The following is a 17,658-nucleotide window of genomic DNA, read 5'->3' on the forward strand; positions in this document are numbered from 1 at the left end:
GGAATTTTGATTATGAATACTTCTGCTTGATCTTGTATGACAACTAACCATGTTAAAATATTAACTAGGTTTTATAATGGCGGCAGTTTTGACAATGGAGCAAATTATTTCAACTACAATTTATCACAACGTGACATATTTGTTTAAAATTCTGAACAAATCACAATTCAACTCAGTTTTTACTGAAGCGATTATTTCCACTGTATTTTTCTTCCAGAAATACACGGAAAATACTGTTCAGAGTGTCTATGTTGTAGTCAGCTGACCTGCAGGGAGATGGGGATGATGTCCCACTCGTGGTGCCATGTTTGATTGATGGATATCACCCCAACAACAGTTGTGAGTAGGGCCGCAGTGACTCCTATCTGTGAAGGCAGGAGGAGAGGGAGAGAATGAAAAATGCCATCAATGTGGACAAGCATCTATCACAAAATAACCCGGAGTGGCTTGTGGCCCCTTCATGGCCCGAATTTGGTGTCGGCATTTGTCATGTAACAAGGCTTTCAAAACCTCCCTGCGACATTGAGGTCTGAACTGTAAAGTCAGTCATCCGTGAATGAGCATACACACCCAGTGACACATTCATGACACACATTCAAAGTAACACACAAAAAGTCAGAGTTGAAACATTACCTTATGCAGCCAATGTAAATTCAACTGCTGGCCAAGTGCAATGTGACAAAGGGCTAAAACCTGCGAGAGGAAAAAGACACTCAATAGAGGCTACATGCTGCTGTCGAGGAAATATTCCACACAGAGGTTGAACTTGGATCGTTGTGGGAGGCACAAACCATTAAAAATGCTATGTAGGTGAAGCCAGCAGCAGTGGTGGCCAAGACTGGAACGGTTCCATCACTCCACTCGCCAGAGCGGTTGTAGAGGGACCTGCAGCAACGAGACATTTTTATAACAGTTGTCATATCGAGCGCTTGCCTGCATTTCATAAATATCAACCAGAGGGAAGCCTTAGGATCAAAAGTGTGCATCTTTCTGTATTGCTGCCTATATTAAATTTTGCCAAACGCCAATCCCAACTGTGTGCTTGTTTACACATAAACAGGTAGCGAGTGAAAATGAAAAGAGAAGATGCTTGCGGCTCACAGGTAGACGTCTATCAAGTCCCATGGAAATTAATGCATTATTGTTGCAATAAAGTCAGAACAGACGCGACAGAAAACGTAGCCTCAGCAACCGCAGAGACTTTTGGGAATGTTAGATTAATACTTGCTTGGAAAATTGTTCCAAGAAATGAAAAAGTGCTACAGAAAGTGAAATAGAAATACACATTAGGCATCTAAGTGAGAATATGTACAAACTTTCAATTCAAAGGTTAGAGTTCAACTGTTAAGAGGTTTGTACTGCAGCCTTGCAAAATCGGTGCATAGCTTGCAAGACTTCAGGTTAGTGATTATTAATTCCACAACTGTGTTTTGCTTTACTTTTCCAAAAAGTGACAAAATGATGTCCAACTACAACATGTACAAAAATCTACGATAACATGTGACAGATGATTTCTATTGCCATGATTTCCCAGTCTGCAAATTGTTTAGAAATTGGAGGTCAACCACCATCCTGGAGATGATTTTGTCAGACCTTATATGAGCCACTGCATGTCCTTTTGATTTAAATACTCCATACGTCAGGCTTGTCAAGTGTCAGCGCTGCTGCATTGTCACTGATATGCGGAGCCCTCGGCCAATACGTTTACACTGCAGATGGACCAAGACACTCCCTGCTGCTAAATCACCCTCACTGTCCTTATGCATGCGCCACCCGTAAGAAATGCAGGCCTATTTTACATTTCATCTTGTCGCCACAGCACGTCACCCCAAACACAAAATGAGTGTGATCTCTTGATACGAGTAGACATGTGGGATGCGTCAGTGCAGGACACAAAGAGATACTGGGAGCGAAAGAAAGAAGGGTGAGAGGAAAAAAAACATGTTAAAGGGTAATTGAAGGTTAAAAAAGGGGCAAATGGGGAAGGGGAGGGAAGAGGAAAAGTCAAGTGGGAAAAGGATAACAGAAGAGGCATCCGATAAGAAGTGGACGGGGTGACATTATGGAGGTTTTTACAGTGCAAGAGATATATTGTAAGCGCTTATAGAAATTGTTAGTTACTCGCAATTTGCATGAACGATATCCACAACGGCCTTTTGGCTTAAATAATTAATTATATTTTTCTAATTATATTTTGATGAGGCGAAACAAACACATTCGATGAGAACACGACCACTCACCAGTTAAACTCGTTGTAGTCGTTGTGAGCTTCTAACCAGAAGTAGAACCAGACCAGCAGCGCACAAAAGGTAAAAAGCAAGATGAGGGACCACAGCAACTCCCACTATGAACACACACATAAAACACACAATGAATCATTAGTTATACAGTATCAACTGAAGTGACTAAGAAAGCAAAACTGTCTGTTCAATATTGTCAGTGTCACGGCCAATTAGATGTTAAGTTTCTTCGGAAAAATATATTCTTGACGTTAAGTACATTAGGTGAAGCTAGCAATCAACCTTTTCGCATTAAGTATTCCCTTATTCACATTGCTCATTAAAACTTCAAATGCCGTTAATTACTGTCCTGATCTTTCACCTCAAGCAAATATATGTAGGCTTATATTTTTTGATAAAGACAGACATAAGCATGATGAGCCAAACATTGACTCATTTCTGGTTCTGACTTTATTGAAAGATTGTGGGGAAGGGAGGATAACAGTATTTCTCAACTGAAGATGACAGTAATCGTAAAAAAAATGTTTGTGGAGAACTCCTCACTCAAGCATGGGAAAGCTCAAACTTTGCTTGAGCCAACAAAAAAGCAAAACAGACTTAAGGCAGGTATGTTCACTGAACTGTCATCAGACTTGTAAGGCATATTTGCCTCCAGAAAAGTATCTTCCAATCGTGCCTCTTCTGGGGCTTTCAATCTTGGACAGTTGCACTTCACGATAAAACATCCGGTGGTACTGAGCGACAGCAGTGGTGGTCGCAATGTCAATCAAAAAAAGTCTCTTTTGAAAATTTGATGGAAGCACTTTCTTCCCGTTTCCGCAGCTCACTCAGCAACAGTGCAAGCTGAGGAGACACGGCCTGGCCCTGTGACATCACATTACCATTTCTCCATGGCTGGCATTTATCCGACCCTGTGGCATGAAGCGGCGTAGCGACAATCTAAATCCAAGGAGACTTTGCTCCCTATGACATAATTATTATGACTCGTCGAAAGCTGCTCACCTTGATTGAGAAAATCAGAAGACAGTAAGTTCAAGTCCTTGAAAAAAAACAAATATTTCTGCAATTATCTCAAGACTATTTGTCCTTGACAGGTTGTGCTTCTGACCGTTCTTGCAAGTCAGATTTCATGAACTAATAAGAGTGGACTAAGTTCATCATTATCATCAATGCAACGGAGAGCCACATTGCTTGCCTCTTCACCCTCCATCTCGGCAGGAATTAACCTCTCAGAACCTTGTCACATTCCAGTGCGTTTCCAGATAACTCGCTGGAATTTCACACGGGGCGTACTACAATGCCGCTATATCACCGGGATAAGTGATAGTCTAGAGTGGGAGCAAGTGCAAGGAGAGGGCTTGTTAGACTGTAAAGAATGTGTCGCCATTGTTATCGGTTAGAAATGATAATGGCGTATATACATATTTATTCTTTGATTTCATACTAAGGACACAAATGTATAAAAAAAAAAATTGCTTCACTTTAATCATCGAGATCTTGATTTTTGTGAAGCTATGACAAAAGCAGCAATCCAGTCCAATTGAAATGGCAAACACTAACAACAGACAGTTGTGATAAAGTGCTCGAGATTCTAGTGTTGCCACATTTAACGGAGGCAAATGACACCAAACCAGGAGCACTGTTGCTGCAATTTCTAAAGCCTTTTGTGTGACTCAATGTTAAAGACTGACTAAATGGAAATACTTTCAATTATTACTGAGCAGACAGATCGGCTTGCACTGTGTGACGTGGGCCTGACACCTACAAAGCACCTTGAACACTCATTCACGCAAGTTCACACAAAAGCAGATTCATTGAGGACATAATGTCAACCCGAATCTGGAAAAAAAAGATGAAGTAAAAGGAGAGAGCCGATACATTCTTTTGTGAGTTATGAATGCTGCCTCAACTGTTTCGGCATCATATTCTCAGTTCTCACGCATCACTCAGGTCCAGTTACTTGCAACTGATATGCCTTCTTGATTGGTCCTCATTCGTTTCGGGGGCTTCTTACAGATACCGTTTTGACACCTCCACTCACCTATAGTTTGCGAGAGTGGCGACTAATTGTCTCAGTCCCCAAATCCAGAGCCCCTCTTCCCCTTGAGTGATACGAACAACAACAACAACATCAAGATGCCGCTAAAGGGCTTCCGATAGATGGGTTTTGTTTCAACCGTTGCTATGGAAACACTCAAGGAAAAGCTCAGGGTAGTATAACTGTCTCTGGAGATTACAAGCAGGGAGGAATGCCATCAATCTCTTGATGCGCAGAAGAACATCACGTTAAATTGGCCAAAACAGTTCTACAAAATTTGACAGCAAAATCTCTGCAAATGATGCCCAGAAGGTCCAGAGTCACATGACACTTCTCCCACTCTTTCCTTTGGTGAAAAATTGTTTCAAAATGGATTGCGTTCAACCTCAGAAGTGATGTCCCTCACTGTGATTTTTTTTTAAGTTTATATTGTTCAAAACACAGTCCCACAGATGTGTCGGTGCCAAGTAGTAGAAACGCAGAAATCTAAAAGGATGAGCGCCTCAAAGAAAGAATGCTGACTCAGCACTGTCTGTTGACCCGAGAGGACTAGCACTTGCAAAAGGAAATAGAGCTACACAGTGTCCAGTTTCCTGTAAACAGGAGAGCAGAAATCAATACCTCTATTTTTTCAATTCTGCAACACTCTACATATGATTGTGAAGCACCTTCCACACTCTCATTGGAGAGTGAACGTATGCTGTAAATTGTCTCTGATGGGTTGAGTGACAGAATCTGACTGTGTGTGCATGTTTTGCTCGATTTCACTTGTCCACAGTGCAAATGCGGGCATAAACAAAAGTGTTGAAGTGCATTTTGAGTGTGTACACTCGGCTGCGCGGTTGTGGGATTGTTGCAACAACACAACTCCTGCGTCCAAATGAAGAGACGAGCCAAAGGAAAAGGTCAGGATGAATGCCTTGGCGAGATTGATATTTATCCTGGCATGTGACTGGGCAAAAAATGCCTCATGCAGTCTTTCTACGTTAATAAATACTGTACTATATAATAATATGACATTTGTTGAAACAAAAGTAACTTTGGAAAGAAGATAAATATTTAATTCAATCCATGGCCGATAGAGCACACACACGAGACCTGGTGGAGTTCTGTATTGTGATGTAACGCAAACCTTTACAGGATGAAGGTCATTGTATGATAGCAGTGAGGACACTTTTGCACGGAAGGTAATTACCAAAAGATCCTTGATGGTTGAGAGCACTCTCTTATGGATTCCGACATACAACAGATTTCAAAATGGAGCATCTGTGCGTGTTTTTTGTACTGCTTCCATCTCCTACACGACCGTATTTTTTATGAGTTCTGCAGAAAGAGAAAACTGTTCACAGTAATAATAAGCAGTTCCTATGACGCTGCTCCATGTTCATTTCGAGTATTTTCGTTTTGTATTTGTCTGATACATCTCGTTCAATACAATTGTAAATAAAATCGCTTTCAGAATCGGGCCTATGCAACAACGTGGCACTCTACACTCCACACGGGTGCTCACATCCCGATGAGTATATTAATTTTCCGAGTGCATTAATGGAACAAATATTTCTACTCCTTACCTTGGTGGTGTCATCATGGGAGCGTTGATAGCGTTTCCAGCGGCAACCGTAGATCCCAGTGATACACGACAAACACAGCTGGCGCTCATAGACTTGGAGGGGTTGGTGTTTGACCATGCTCCTTCTGTCAGTCCTGCTTCCACAAGTCAAACATCCCACAGACCGGAAGGGCACTGGAATATAATATTAGGGAAACAACAAAATTTGACACAAATGCTGACTCAAAGATCATGTTTTGGAATATGATTCATAAAAAGTAAGCCTGGCTTTCAAATACCAATGGTTGTTGGTTGCAGCTAACCACAACATTATCATCATCTTCCAATAAAAAAAAAAACGAAACCACATCAGCTGTCTGCGAGCTGGGAATACTCATGCTAAAAACAGCGGTAACAGAAAAGCACTAATAGTGTGTTCCTTGGTCTGTGCTTTATTCTAAATACAACAATATTCGTAACATGACTTTAGAAGGCCATTCATCCACTTAGCGCAGCAGCATTGACGCTGAAAGTTTCAAGTATGAAAAATTCAGTTTTCATTCTCTCTCAGCTGCGTCAGATGACTATTGTAGCCCAATGAATTAAAGACATGCCAGAAATTCACCACACAACTGATGACACATTCTAAACATTCTGAGCCGAGAAAAAAAGTGAGTCGGCCAAATATTTCACACAATGGTAGAAGCGTTAGAACTGATCTTTATACGCAAGTTGTTGTGCGGGTCTTTGCATGTTTCAAGGCTTTCCTCCACATTCTTTTCACTGCGAAGTTTCAGTTAAACCTACCAAAAAGTGCAGGGTGAAAATATTTCAAATAAATCAGACCCCACTTTGAGCTGATGCTGATTCAGCATTGTGACTCTGCAATGCGCTACAACACTTTTTTTTGACATGACTGAGCCTGCTGCTGTGAAACTCTTCAGTCATTCACTGGTTATATTTTGGGAGCAACAAATCTTATTGTATACTGACCACGCACATTTGATATCACATTTCAGAGAATCGAGATAACACTTCCTGCTGTAATCACACCGTCTAAACTCCGGGCAGCTGCTTATTAGCATCTGCTGCAGTGGCGGTGTTTCCTGTTATTAGCGCAACTCCTCTGGTGAGGGCGGGTCGGAGCCGAGGCTATAATGAACCTGGCCCACCCCAGGCAGGACCACACAAGTTCCTGACATAACTGCTCCTACGCTTTAATTTTCTGCAGGGATTTAACGGCACAAGAGATTCAGGGGATTATAAAAAGGAATTAAGAGGTGTGTCTCGATACTTTCAGGGTATAATCTTGCAAAGGACACTCCAGAGGTGTGTTACCAATCAATATTTCACATGGCTTTCTGTCACACAGCCAATTTGACACAATAGTGCAGTCACTGTTTTAATGTTATTATGCTTAGCTGATATTTCTTTTGAATAAACGACAGCATTCACACATTCATAGTCTCAGATTAGATTACAGTTTTATTAACATAGTCCTGGTTACGCTACATTTAAAGTGAAAATTGTACAAAAGTGGTGACTTAAAAACGACTTTTGATTTGCCACAAGATGAAAGTCATCTAATGGGGTGGCATAAACGTCAGGGGAGCCCAGCCCTTTTAATTTCACCTCGTTGCAAACCACAAATGCAGCATAGCAACCCAACACTGTAGGTCGTATGTCTTTCTGAATACAAGTGTTGCAATTAATCAGTATGACCCAGTAGGAATTCAGCTAGCATGTTTATCTCGTAAATCTAGGCCGTCAAAGTCACTTTTGCCGCGGGCTACATCGTAGTTATGGATTCCTTCAGGAGGCTGTTATGAATGTGAACCCAATAAAAATGCATGATCACTAAAACGTTTGGAAACAAAATAAAGGCTTGCAATATCTCAATGATTTTGTACGTGAAGTCAATTCACAATTTTGATATTTCAGCAAGAAACATGAAGTCGATGCACGTAATAAACTTTCGCAGGCCACATAAAACGTGGTGGGCCGGATCCGGCCCCGGGCCTCGACTTTGACACCGGTGCCATAAATGAAGTTAAAAAAAAAGCACAGAAAAGCAATCAAGATAAGTAGTGTGGGCTGCACAGTCCCACTGACTCGTCATGTTGCAGACAAAGATTGGAAAACTTCTCGTTCATGCAACAATAAATTGAATCTTCATTTTGCCGTACTGCTGTTTAAAAACAATGCTAAATACGTGTTGAAGGACATTTTACTGACCTTGACTTACCCCTACCAAAATAAATGGATACTATTCAATCTGATTAAGTTCTGTTACAATAAAATCCCAATTTGTTGGTGGAAAACAAATTGAATTCCAATTTGACCGGAATAAAAATGAGCCAATGAACATTAAATGCAGGACAGCATGTTTTTTTTTTCCCCCCCAAATCTTACGCCACACTTTCGACAACATGAATTGTGATATTTAATCAGGCAGATCTATGGATTTTAATGATTAACTTGACGACGTCACATCCATTTCCAGAAAAAAAATATATAATCAGATTAACGAAAGATAGGAAGTGCGATTATCAGACGATCATCATCTCTATTCATGCTAGAAATCAGGAAAAGGAAGCTGCCAAATCATCTGCAGCATCTGTCAAAGGTTGACTAAACTTGTAAGACAGCTGTTAACTCCTTTTCTGCTGCTTCACTTCCTCTCATCCAAAAAGTCACATTGAGGAAACGCTTCAGCATTTTCCCTGCAAACATGGGTCTTCTTCTGGCCGAGGGCGGTGTGCAGAAGAAAACTCAGCTTGAAGGGAATAGCTCAGACTGGATGTTTCAAACAACAATGAGTCATTAAGTGAGCGGGAAAAAGACATGTTCATACCTGCTCAGAAGGAATGGAATCCCGCATGCCAGGATTGCAATTAGTTTTTCCTCACACTTTATTACTGCAATATCTTTAATGTTAGCTATCCAACCTTATCCCCAATCAGATATATTAGCATAATTTTATAGTTACTTGAGCCAAACAGGAAGTGTATGTTTAGGGTTTAGTTTTTTTGTGCATTTATTGCCATAACATTACACTGGACTCCGAAATTTGCAACAGAGACAGCCAAATATTTTAGCAAAAAATCAAAACAAAACAAAAAAATAAACACTGCTTTAATTTTTTTAGTTGATAGAATGGTCACTTGCATGTTGAAAAGCAAAAACTGTCATTTCCAAATTCCATGGCTTATGATGATGTAAACATTTGTGTGACGGTCCCGTTTCTCATCTTTATTAATGTATTAATGAGGACAGTTATTGTCTTTTTATTCACATGATTTTTGTCACATAGAGAAAAAACCTGCAAATCAAACTGAACTGGAAAACTCAATCTCAAGACTTAATTGATTAGACTGGTCGAATTATTATTTTATTATATTATTAGAATTTATTAAATCAATTCTAGAGGATTTTTTTGCTCTGATTCTCAATTTGCTTTTGTTTATTTTTTCTCCAGAACATCAGGTTTTCATAATATAAATAGTGATATAATACCAATACTACAATATCTAATATTGGACTATATTTAGCAATCCTCCTGAATTAAGAGCAATGTTCAAAGGTTAAAATTAAAAGCAAAGAAAAATAAAAAAAGAAAGAAAAGAAAATTTCTCCAAAATCAGATGTGCTTGTCAAAAGGTTTTTATTTTTTATTTAAGAGACCACCTAAATGCCCTTTTACAACGTCTTTAATGTCATTTGCATTTTTTTTAAAGAAATCTAAGTTACATGGAGCATGACAGCAGTGTGTGAAAAGATCCCTTCCATTTTTGCCCTGCCGTCAATAAGGTGCATGAGAATAACTTTGCACAATGACATCACCATGGCCACTGACATAACACCGTAAAGTGATTCTAGAAGTAAAAGAGCAAGCACAAAAAGAACTCAGCAATTCCAGCGTCATGCGTGATGTTCAATTGATCTTGGAGAGATGCGCAACGAGAAGCCAAATGAAGCAACAAGGCAGCCTCGTTGGCAACTTGACTGAGCCAGGAGGCAACAGAAAGTGACTGAGAGGGAGTTGATTAGTGACACATGAGCGATAAAGCCGATTGTAACAACAAGCTATGACAGTCATTACATCAGAGCTGTTAAAGTCTGTTCAGCACTGAGAGATTGCCAACAAAGACTCTTGGCAACATTTCTATTTCAGAATGTAAAAGATAAATCACACAATTGCTTATAAATCCGAGTCGAACAATTATTCCCAATAAATAATTTGGAGACCCGATACCAGGCTGGACATACATTTTTTGTTCTTGTACAATGGACTGTACAGCCTTTCCTGTGCTGGCAAGCCTGCCCTCATAGAATTATTTTTTTCAACCCGCACTCACATTGCTTCTTAGCGGCACATGCATTTATGTCCCAACCTGTCCACTGCATCAACCCAGGCGTTTATAATGTACTCACTCTAATGACATAATCTCGGCTGGTTCATCACTTAAAAGGTATGCTGGTAGGTCTCCACACAAGCATGTGCATTACAAGCACTATGTTGAAAGCACAGATGTAGTTGCGTCTCTCTATTTGTGGGGAAGGTGATTAACAGGTCCAGGGCATAACCTGCCGCTTGGCAAACTTGGCTTTCCTGTGACAAGAACGATAGCGAGTGGATAGATTTATTCTATAGATCCTTAAGCGCAATCATAAATATTTACAGTTCAATACTTCAGGACCGACTGATGGCATCCATCACCCCCACAAGTCCGTGCGGTGAGGACCTTGACAAATTGCAACCACATACCACTCTCACATTACCGAGTCAGCTATATTGCTTTGCAAAACCATCCCAACTCCTTTCAGACACAAGTAACAAACACGTAGCCTAGAAAAATACAATTCAGCATTATTTGGACGAACAGCTGTTGAGGGAATGTCAGAAATCAATTCTGGGGTTACCTCTTACGTTGGATGCCCCTGAAGTCGTACTAAATGGGACTGATCTCACACAAAACCTCTGCCTATCCCATCTCAGTGAGCATTAACGGACTTACTTATCATTCGATAGTTTCTGTTCCATGACAACAAGAGAATGGGAAATTACAGCAGAAATTTTAAACGGGTCAGCGGTCTGACAGATGAGAATTAGTGGAGGGGATTGAACCACACCAGAGCATATTCACATTGTGTACACTCTTCAATTGAAAAATGTGGGACATCGAATATCCACCCAAGAAAAAAAATAATAAATTATTCAACCTCCACTGCATTTAGTGGAAGTTACTCATTTCCACCACTAAGACATAAAACTAAACAAATGATATTCACCGACTCTCGATGAAACATGAAGAGTTACAAGTGGATGGAGACTTGCAAAAACATCGCCCTCATTTTTGCTCTTGAGTTAAAAATAGTTTCCACACCACATAATGGCGCTTCCTCCATTGGCTAGCGGAAATTCTGGTTTCAGGGCTGCATTGATTCAAATGGCTGAGTGGATGCTGTACAAACGTGCTTGACAAATGTCGACAGTCGACTTCTAACACGCGTGGCGAACCAGAACAAGATACTGGAGGAGGAGATGCGCGTGATACTGGATGCAAGTGAGAGGAAGTAAAAAGAAAAAAAATCATCATCATCATCCATTCACAAATTTGTTTGATTATAATAGGTACTGTAGGCTTGTGATAGCATTGAAAGACGGGCGCTTGCCATGCAGCTGGTGCAAAACATCTCCATTCATTCAAGCCTTATATGAAGACATTTTTCATTTCTTCAGCTGCCGTCCTCTGGATTTGAGGTGACCTCCACTGCTGATTATCAAGGCCTAATAAAGGCATCTCAGCCGCTACCATTGAACAACCTGTTCCAGCTATGCAAACACATATCGGATGAGTCCAGAGAATTTTTTGGGGGTGAAATAAGTTATGCCAAAGAACAGTCCCTAGCTAGTACTGCTACTTGTATAAAGACAGAATTTCCTGAAATATGTAATAAGTGAGTTATATGCGTGCATGTTTACATCCACCATCAACATTCTGTGGCGCTGCTACATTCCCTCGCTCATCTGTCAAAGTGCTTGCCGCTGTGGGAGGCAGGACTTGAATGCATGCATGCACACACAGTGACTGACGTAGTTGAGTAAGCAAAATTGTGTTTAAAATGAGCATTGAAAATGAAGTCAAAATGTGGATGATTGAGCCATTGATAACACTTAATACATGCTACTTATATTCATCTTTTGTGTTTTTCCTAATGTGATGCTTTCTTTCCATGACTCACCGAGTAGTTCAGTTCACACGGACCACTATAATCCTAGTCGTGTCCTTATCTTACAGATTCTGATTGTGTTGACATGTGTTGCTTAGAAAATGTTCCATTTGTAACCTTGTTTATGCCGACATTAGTTTCCTTCACCAATCACTCCACAGGAGTAGAACGAGCACTCTCGCCAACCAAGAGGCGTGCGAGTGTTCTTTCATCTTGTCTTAACTTGTGTTATAAATTTCCTCGAGACCATTAAAACATCAACACACAAGACTATCTGGAAAAGGATGAAGCCAGATCACCAACTGCCTTGCACACCCTTGTACACTCGCAGAATAGTGCCAAAAGTCCAACAAGAAAAATGTTATCACATTATTTCATAATATTGAACTCATTTGTCTATTTGGGTTAGCGTTCTAAAAGTGTTCTCTCCGTGACTGCCTGTTGAGTGTTGGACAAAGCACATTTCAGGTTTTGACTGTAGGTAACTGCAGAGCTGATAGTGCGGCCTGGAGAGCAAACAGCTGACAAAGACATCCGCGGCATGCACAGACATGACGGCAACGATTGTTGTTGGCGGGGGCAAACGAGGCAGCTCCATTGCTTCGTGAACCCTCAACACCTGACTCGTTCGTGACAATGTGGGAAAAGAAGGAAAGGTGGGTGGTCGGGTGGGTACGTTAACTCAAGATGCCGCCAGGATATCTGCATGAGGGCCCTTTACCAACATCTGTGTGTTGACAACACAGTGGACCACCACGTACTCGTACCTGCAGATTCACCGATTTTGATTTTTTTTTTCAATATTTTGAATTTTTTTTTTTTTTGTAGGCGGGGGCATTTCGAAATAATATATATCTTCCCCGAAGCATTTGGATTCAATTACACGCAGATTGGTCAATGGTACATCGAGATTTGTCTTCTATTGTGAGCGAGGCCAGGAAAGAAGGTGCCATCAGGCTTCTTTCGCGCAGCAATCGAGTCATTTCATCTCCACCAACAGCTCACATGCTACGGCCTATGGTGAAATTTTGCTTAGTTTGTACCATTTGCACAGAACAGCAACATGGGAAATAGGCGGGAAAATGCAGAGTGTGCGAAATGTGAGTAACGCTGTGAGAGCAAAACCCATCGTATTTACACATTTTCAATCAGTTAAAAGTCACGATTAAATAAAACAAAATCTATTTGCTCATGTGGTGTGGTGGTCATTATTGTTTATTCACTTCTAAAGGAGAGAGAACACTGGGAATGAGGGATTTATTGGGTAGAGGCTTTGCTGGAGTTAACAATATAAATTTTAATATACTGCTAACTATAAGAGAGGAAATGTGGTTTTAAAAATTACACAAAGGGTAGACTGTGCAAACAAACCTGCTGATACAGTCAGCTAAGGAGTTAGAAAGAGTTCAAACTGAAATACAGTTAATGAACATTTTTTCTTGACGGGAAAGGGCAAGTGTGTATTTCAGGGAGGCATTTAAATGAGATATACTTGTTCAATTGATGAAGCTCACGGGGACAAATTGAAATTTTTTAGATTAAAAAAAATATATATCTGGTAGGACATATTTTATTTTCTGTAGCGCCGCTTCCATGTTGGTCAGTCAAGGTGCTTCTTTGATTGGGTACATTCCGTTCACATCACAGTTTATTGAGTCAAATGACTATCGGAAGACGTCAGCTTTACTGCAGAATAAATTATGAAAAAAAACACAATATTTTGTGAGGCCCGAAAGTCAAAATGCTCTAGAACGGCCAGCAATACTCTGATGTGAAAACGACAGAGTAAATGAGAAGATATTTTCTGCAGTGCGGAGTCTTAAATAACCAAGCCTGAAAGAAAAGCAGGTTGACTGTTTTTCTTAAAAAGGGAGTATTGTTGCCATTTTCAAAAAGCTGAACTCAGCATGGACACACACACCACCTCTCAGGTCATGCGAGTACTTTGAAGGCAGCTCAAGTTGCAGTCTTGCATGGACAGCAAAGCAGAACCTCTAAAGTTGCAATGAGAATTCACACAAAGTACAATTGGAAGCGTTACTTGCTCCGGAACAAAAAATAAATAAATAAATAAATATAATTGGGCTATTCTTAGTTTTGAGTTTCACCTACAAGAGAACTTTCAAGTGCTGCAGTAAGTGTAGTCAATATCGCTCCAGGCAAAATTTTTTTAGTTGGTTTTATTTACTTGACATTTCAGGATGGGAGCAAAGCGAGCAGCTCTCTTACCCACTTCTAAGGCTCTATAAATTTATCGGTGGAGGTTAAAATTGGGTTCAGTAAAGTGCGATGTAAAAGGACATTATCCCCTCTCATTTTATATGGATTTATTGTTGGCCACGGCTACTTTAATATCGCGAAAGCATTCAGACAAATGCCAGATCTTTTTGGCAGTTCCTTGTCCCTACTCGGGGAAAGGCACGCAATATGAGTGTATGTTTGTGTTTTAGTGTGAGTGAGCGTCACACAGGGTTGACCTCATTGCTTCAGGGCAGCCAAAAATAACAAGTAGTTGTTTATTGTAGTTATTGTAGCCCTCTGGATAAGTCTGTGCTGCTTTGACAGAGCTTACAGGTGCCGTTGTGAATGTAGGCGGTGGTATCATGTGCTGATTGTTGCGGTTTCAGCCGTCAAAAGCAAACCCAATGAAGATGGCACATGCAATGGAAGCAGGTAAAAATTGGTGAATTATTTACTTAATCGGTTGTCAATGGAATATGTCTATATTTGTCTATTAGGAGGTTCTTATTTTTACAAATGTATTTTGGGAATTATATTGAACAATTTATTACAATCCAAGTGAAACTGCAGTGCAAAACGAAAAAAATAAAGCTATCATGTAGAAATGCAGCAAAAACAGAATACGTGAAACATTAAGACATACACAATATTGCGAAGCGATCACACGCCAGCGTCGACTGGAATGCTGTTTGATGGAAAAAATGTTGCTTCCATATAGCACAAGACCATATAAAGCCCAACAACTGACCCAAGTGAAACATTTTTTTCCAGAATTGCAGCCTTTGCAATCAAAAAATTCCATTATACTACATTGCAATTTCAATATGAATTTGATTAATTGTTCAGCCTTAATACCGACATCTTGCGTGATATGCTAACGCTGTCAAGCAGAATTTGATGCCCCCACCCAAAAAAAAAAAAATATTAAGAGTTATGATGATAATCTGACTCCAAGTTAAACTGGTTCCTCTAGAGGGCTGTATGTTTTACAAACACTGATGGGATGCCCCTTGAGCTATGGGTGTCCTGGGACACTTTTGCACTTTGAATCCTGTCTGGGTTCGAGTATACCAAAAGGATAACTGGGCAAAGTAAAATTACCTATGATACAAACAATTCAGTTTCTGCTTGCAGTTTTGAGCCATTAAAGCAAGGGCGCCAAACTTGTTTGAGCCACATTGTAGTCAACCGTGAAAACATAAACAGTAAAAATATAATAGCAAGAGGTGCATGCAAGTGTTCTTTAAAACACATAGCTAGTCATAACATAACTGCACTGTTTATTTTTTTACATATTAGGCGTAGTTATACTTCATATGCCTTACCTAATACATTCTTTGCACACTTGAGTACAATGACAATAAAGGGATTTCTGATTCTGATTTATGGAAATTCTAGTGCGGTGTTCCATTTGCTCTGCTGTGAAAAGCTAAATTGCATGAGTCGCCTAATTGACACCCTCAAATAAAGGTTAAAAATGGCTATATTGGACACAAGATGGTGGCAAATCACTATTTGTGTCTAAATGGAGTTCCTCTAATCACTTTAACTTGGTTCCTCGGCTAGCTGACAATAAAGAACGACTATAATATAAATGAAGCTCCTCAAACATTTATTGTGGCAAGTTTACAGGCGTCAAATCAAGTCTTTCGCGGGACATAAAATGACGCGAGGGAGCGTCTGGTTTGCAGGGAGTGAGTATGACACCCAAGTGAATCATTTCAAGCGCTGTATGTCAGGGTGGAGTATAAACCACAGTAGAATAATAGGAGCAATAAAATTGGTATACAGTTAAAAACATCTGAGTCATTAAAAAGTTTGATACTTTTTTGTTTACGTTAAGGATATTATCAGATGCTCAAACAACGGTTGATGACAGTTTTAGTGTGAGACGTTCAGAGGTGGAACCTAAACACAAGGCGGCCAAACAAATCATAGTACTAAGTGCAGGTGAATGTCAGTTAGACGACATTACTCACCTGTCCGTGGAGTGCGACCACTTTTCTTCCAGGTCAAAGAAGAATTTGACGTCTCTTTTCACCGGGCGAGAAGAACCCTGATAGAGGCACTGGCCGTTTTTTTGTTTGTTTGTTTTGTTTTGTTTTGTTTTGTTTTGTTTTTAAGAGGAGATGCTAGGTTGGTAGGCAGGTAAAAGTGTTAAGTTTGACAGCCGAAACACCCTATAAAACGCAAAAGAGCAGCTCGAGCGGTTACGTCCAATTTTTTTTTCTGGGTTAGATTAAAAAATCGATTTTTTTTCTTTCACCCTTTCGCCCTCTAAAACGTTCTCTCGTTAAGGTTAACGGAATCTCCTCCTTCCTCCTCCGCGTGGGAGCCGAGTCGTCCGCTGGCCAAACAATTTAAAGCACTGAAAGGTGCGAGGGGTGTCGGAGCTTTTTTATCTGCTGCTCTCCCGCTACAGCAAAGAGCGTCACCAAACTGACTTTACTCCCGGCCGGTCTGTGCGTTCAAGGAACCTTGAAAATCCAGCGATTTTTAGTCTTCGAACTTTAATTTAACTAAAGTTATACGGCTTTCAACAAACGATTCAAGTGAATGCCTTCATTGGATGACATTATTTTTTTCAAGTGTGGTATATGTGATAGGCTTTCTACAATCCTTGTATTTCTACTGTCACGTGAATTGATAATTTAGGAGAATCCGACGGTACCTGAACGCAACACGTTACATTTCACAGGCGAGTAGCCAAGGAGCATGCTCTGTGTTTACTGTCTGTTTATCAAATAAAAGCGTGTTGACATTGAGAGATAAGATTATATGAAAGGCCACGAATACACTATGCCTCGTTGTGTGTTTTACCCAACCATTTAAATGATCTCGATCCAGCCCCTTTATAGAACGTTTCTCAAACTGACCTAATGATGTTACCCCCAAAAGATCACAAATGTACAGTCTTTGTTAAATTAAGCCATAACCTTCAAATTTGAAAAGTGATCTCCGTGTTCTGCAAATCTAGAGCTTAGTTAATATTTAGAAATAAACGCTTGTGTGACTCAGTGATGTACAGTACTGGCTGTAAGAAATCAATGTGCAATCATAATCTGAGAAAACACGTAAGCGTGTCCGATAAACCTTATTACCTTATTCGTTGTCGGTCACTATCAGGGGTCAACTATTGGTACACAAACATTCTTTCAGCAACAGTGGCGCATACATCGACACAGAATCAATGTTTTTATCAACGTCACAAAAACATTTTGATAAAATAACAAAAAACAAATCACCAGCGATGCTGATTGTTATTTATGAATGTATGCAGATCACTACCGACACGTTTTGCAAGTCAAAGTTGGCTGTAAAAAGATTTGTTCAGACGGGCACATCAAAGGGCAGAA

The 17,658-nt window shown here is 40.1% G+C and overlaps 1 protein-coding gene across 7 annotated transcripts in view; it reads right to left on the reverse strand.

The window, feature by feature from the left end:
• gdpd5b (glycerophosphodiester phosphodiesterase domain containing 5b) overlaps window positions 1-17,658 on the reverse strand; it is a 30,719-nt gene that overhangs the window by 12,707 nt on the left and 354 nt on the right. For 4 of the 7 annotated variants that reach the window (XR_015844222.1, XR_015844221.1, XM_088300396.1 and 1 more), the window contains exons 1-6: window positions 16,282-16,752; window positions 5,850-6,022; window positions 2,241-2,344; window positions 792-885; window positions 634-693; window positions 267-365 (exon numbers count right to left, since the gene is read on the reverse strand). Coding sequence is in view for 5 of the 7 variants with exons in the window: in XM_088300396.1 (XP_088156522.1) it covers window positions 267-365; window positions 634-693; window positions 792-885; window positions 2,241-2,344; window positions 5,850-5,966 (474 nt within the window). In the remaining 2 variants the exon portion in view is untranslated. Of the gene's footprint in view, window positions 1-266; window positions 366-633; window positions 694-791; window positions 886-2,240; window positions 2,345-5,473; window positions 5,602-5,849; window positions 6,023-16,281; window positions 16,753-17,658 lie in introns of those variants that run through there. The other 3 variants (XM_088300393.1, XM_088300395.1, XM_088300397.1) reach the window with 2 other exon arrangements.

Source organism: Idiotropiscis lumnitzeri, chromosome 7 (assembly GCF_059441095.1).
Source record: "Idiotropiscis lumnitzeri isolate Australia: NSW breed Sydney's pygmy pipehorse chromosome 7, RoL_Ilum_1.0, whole genome shotgun sequence".
NCBI lineage: Eukaryota > Metazoa > Chordata > Actinopteri > Syngnathiformes > Syngnathidae > Idiotropiscis > Idiotropiscis lumnitzeri.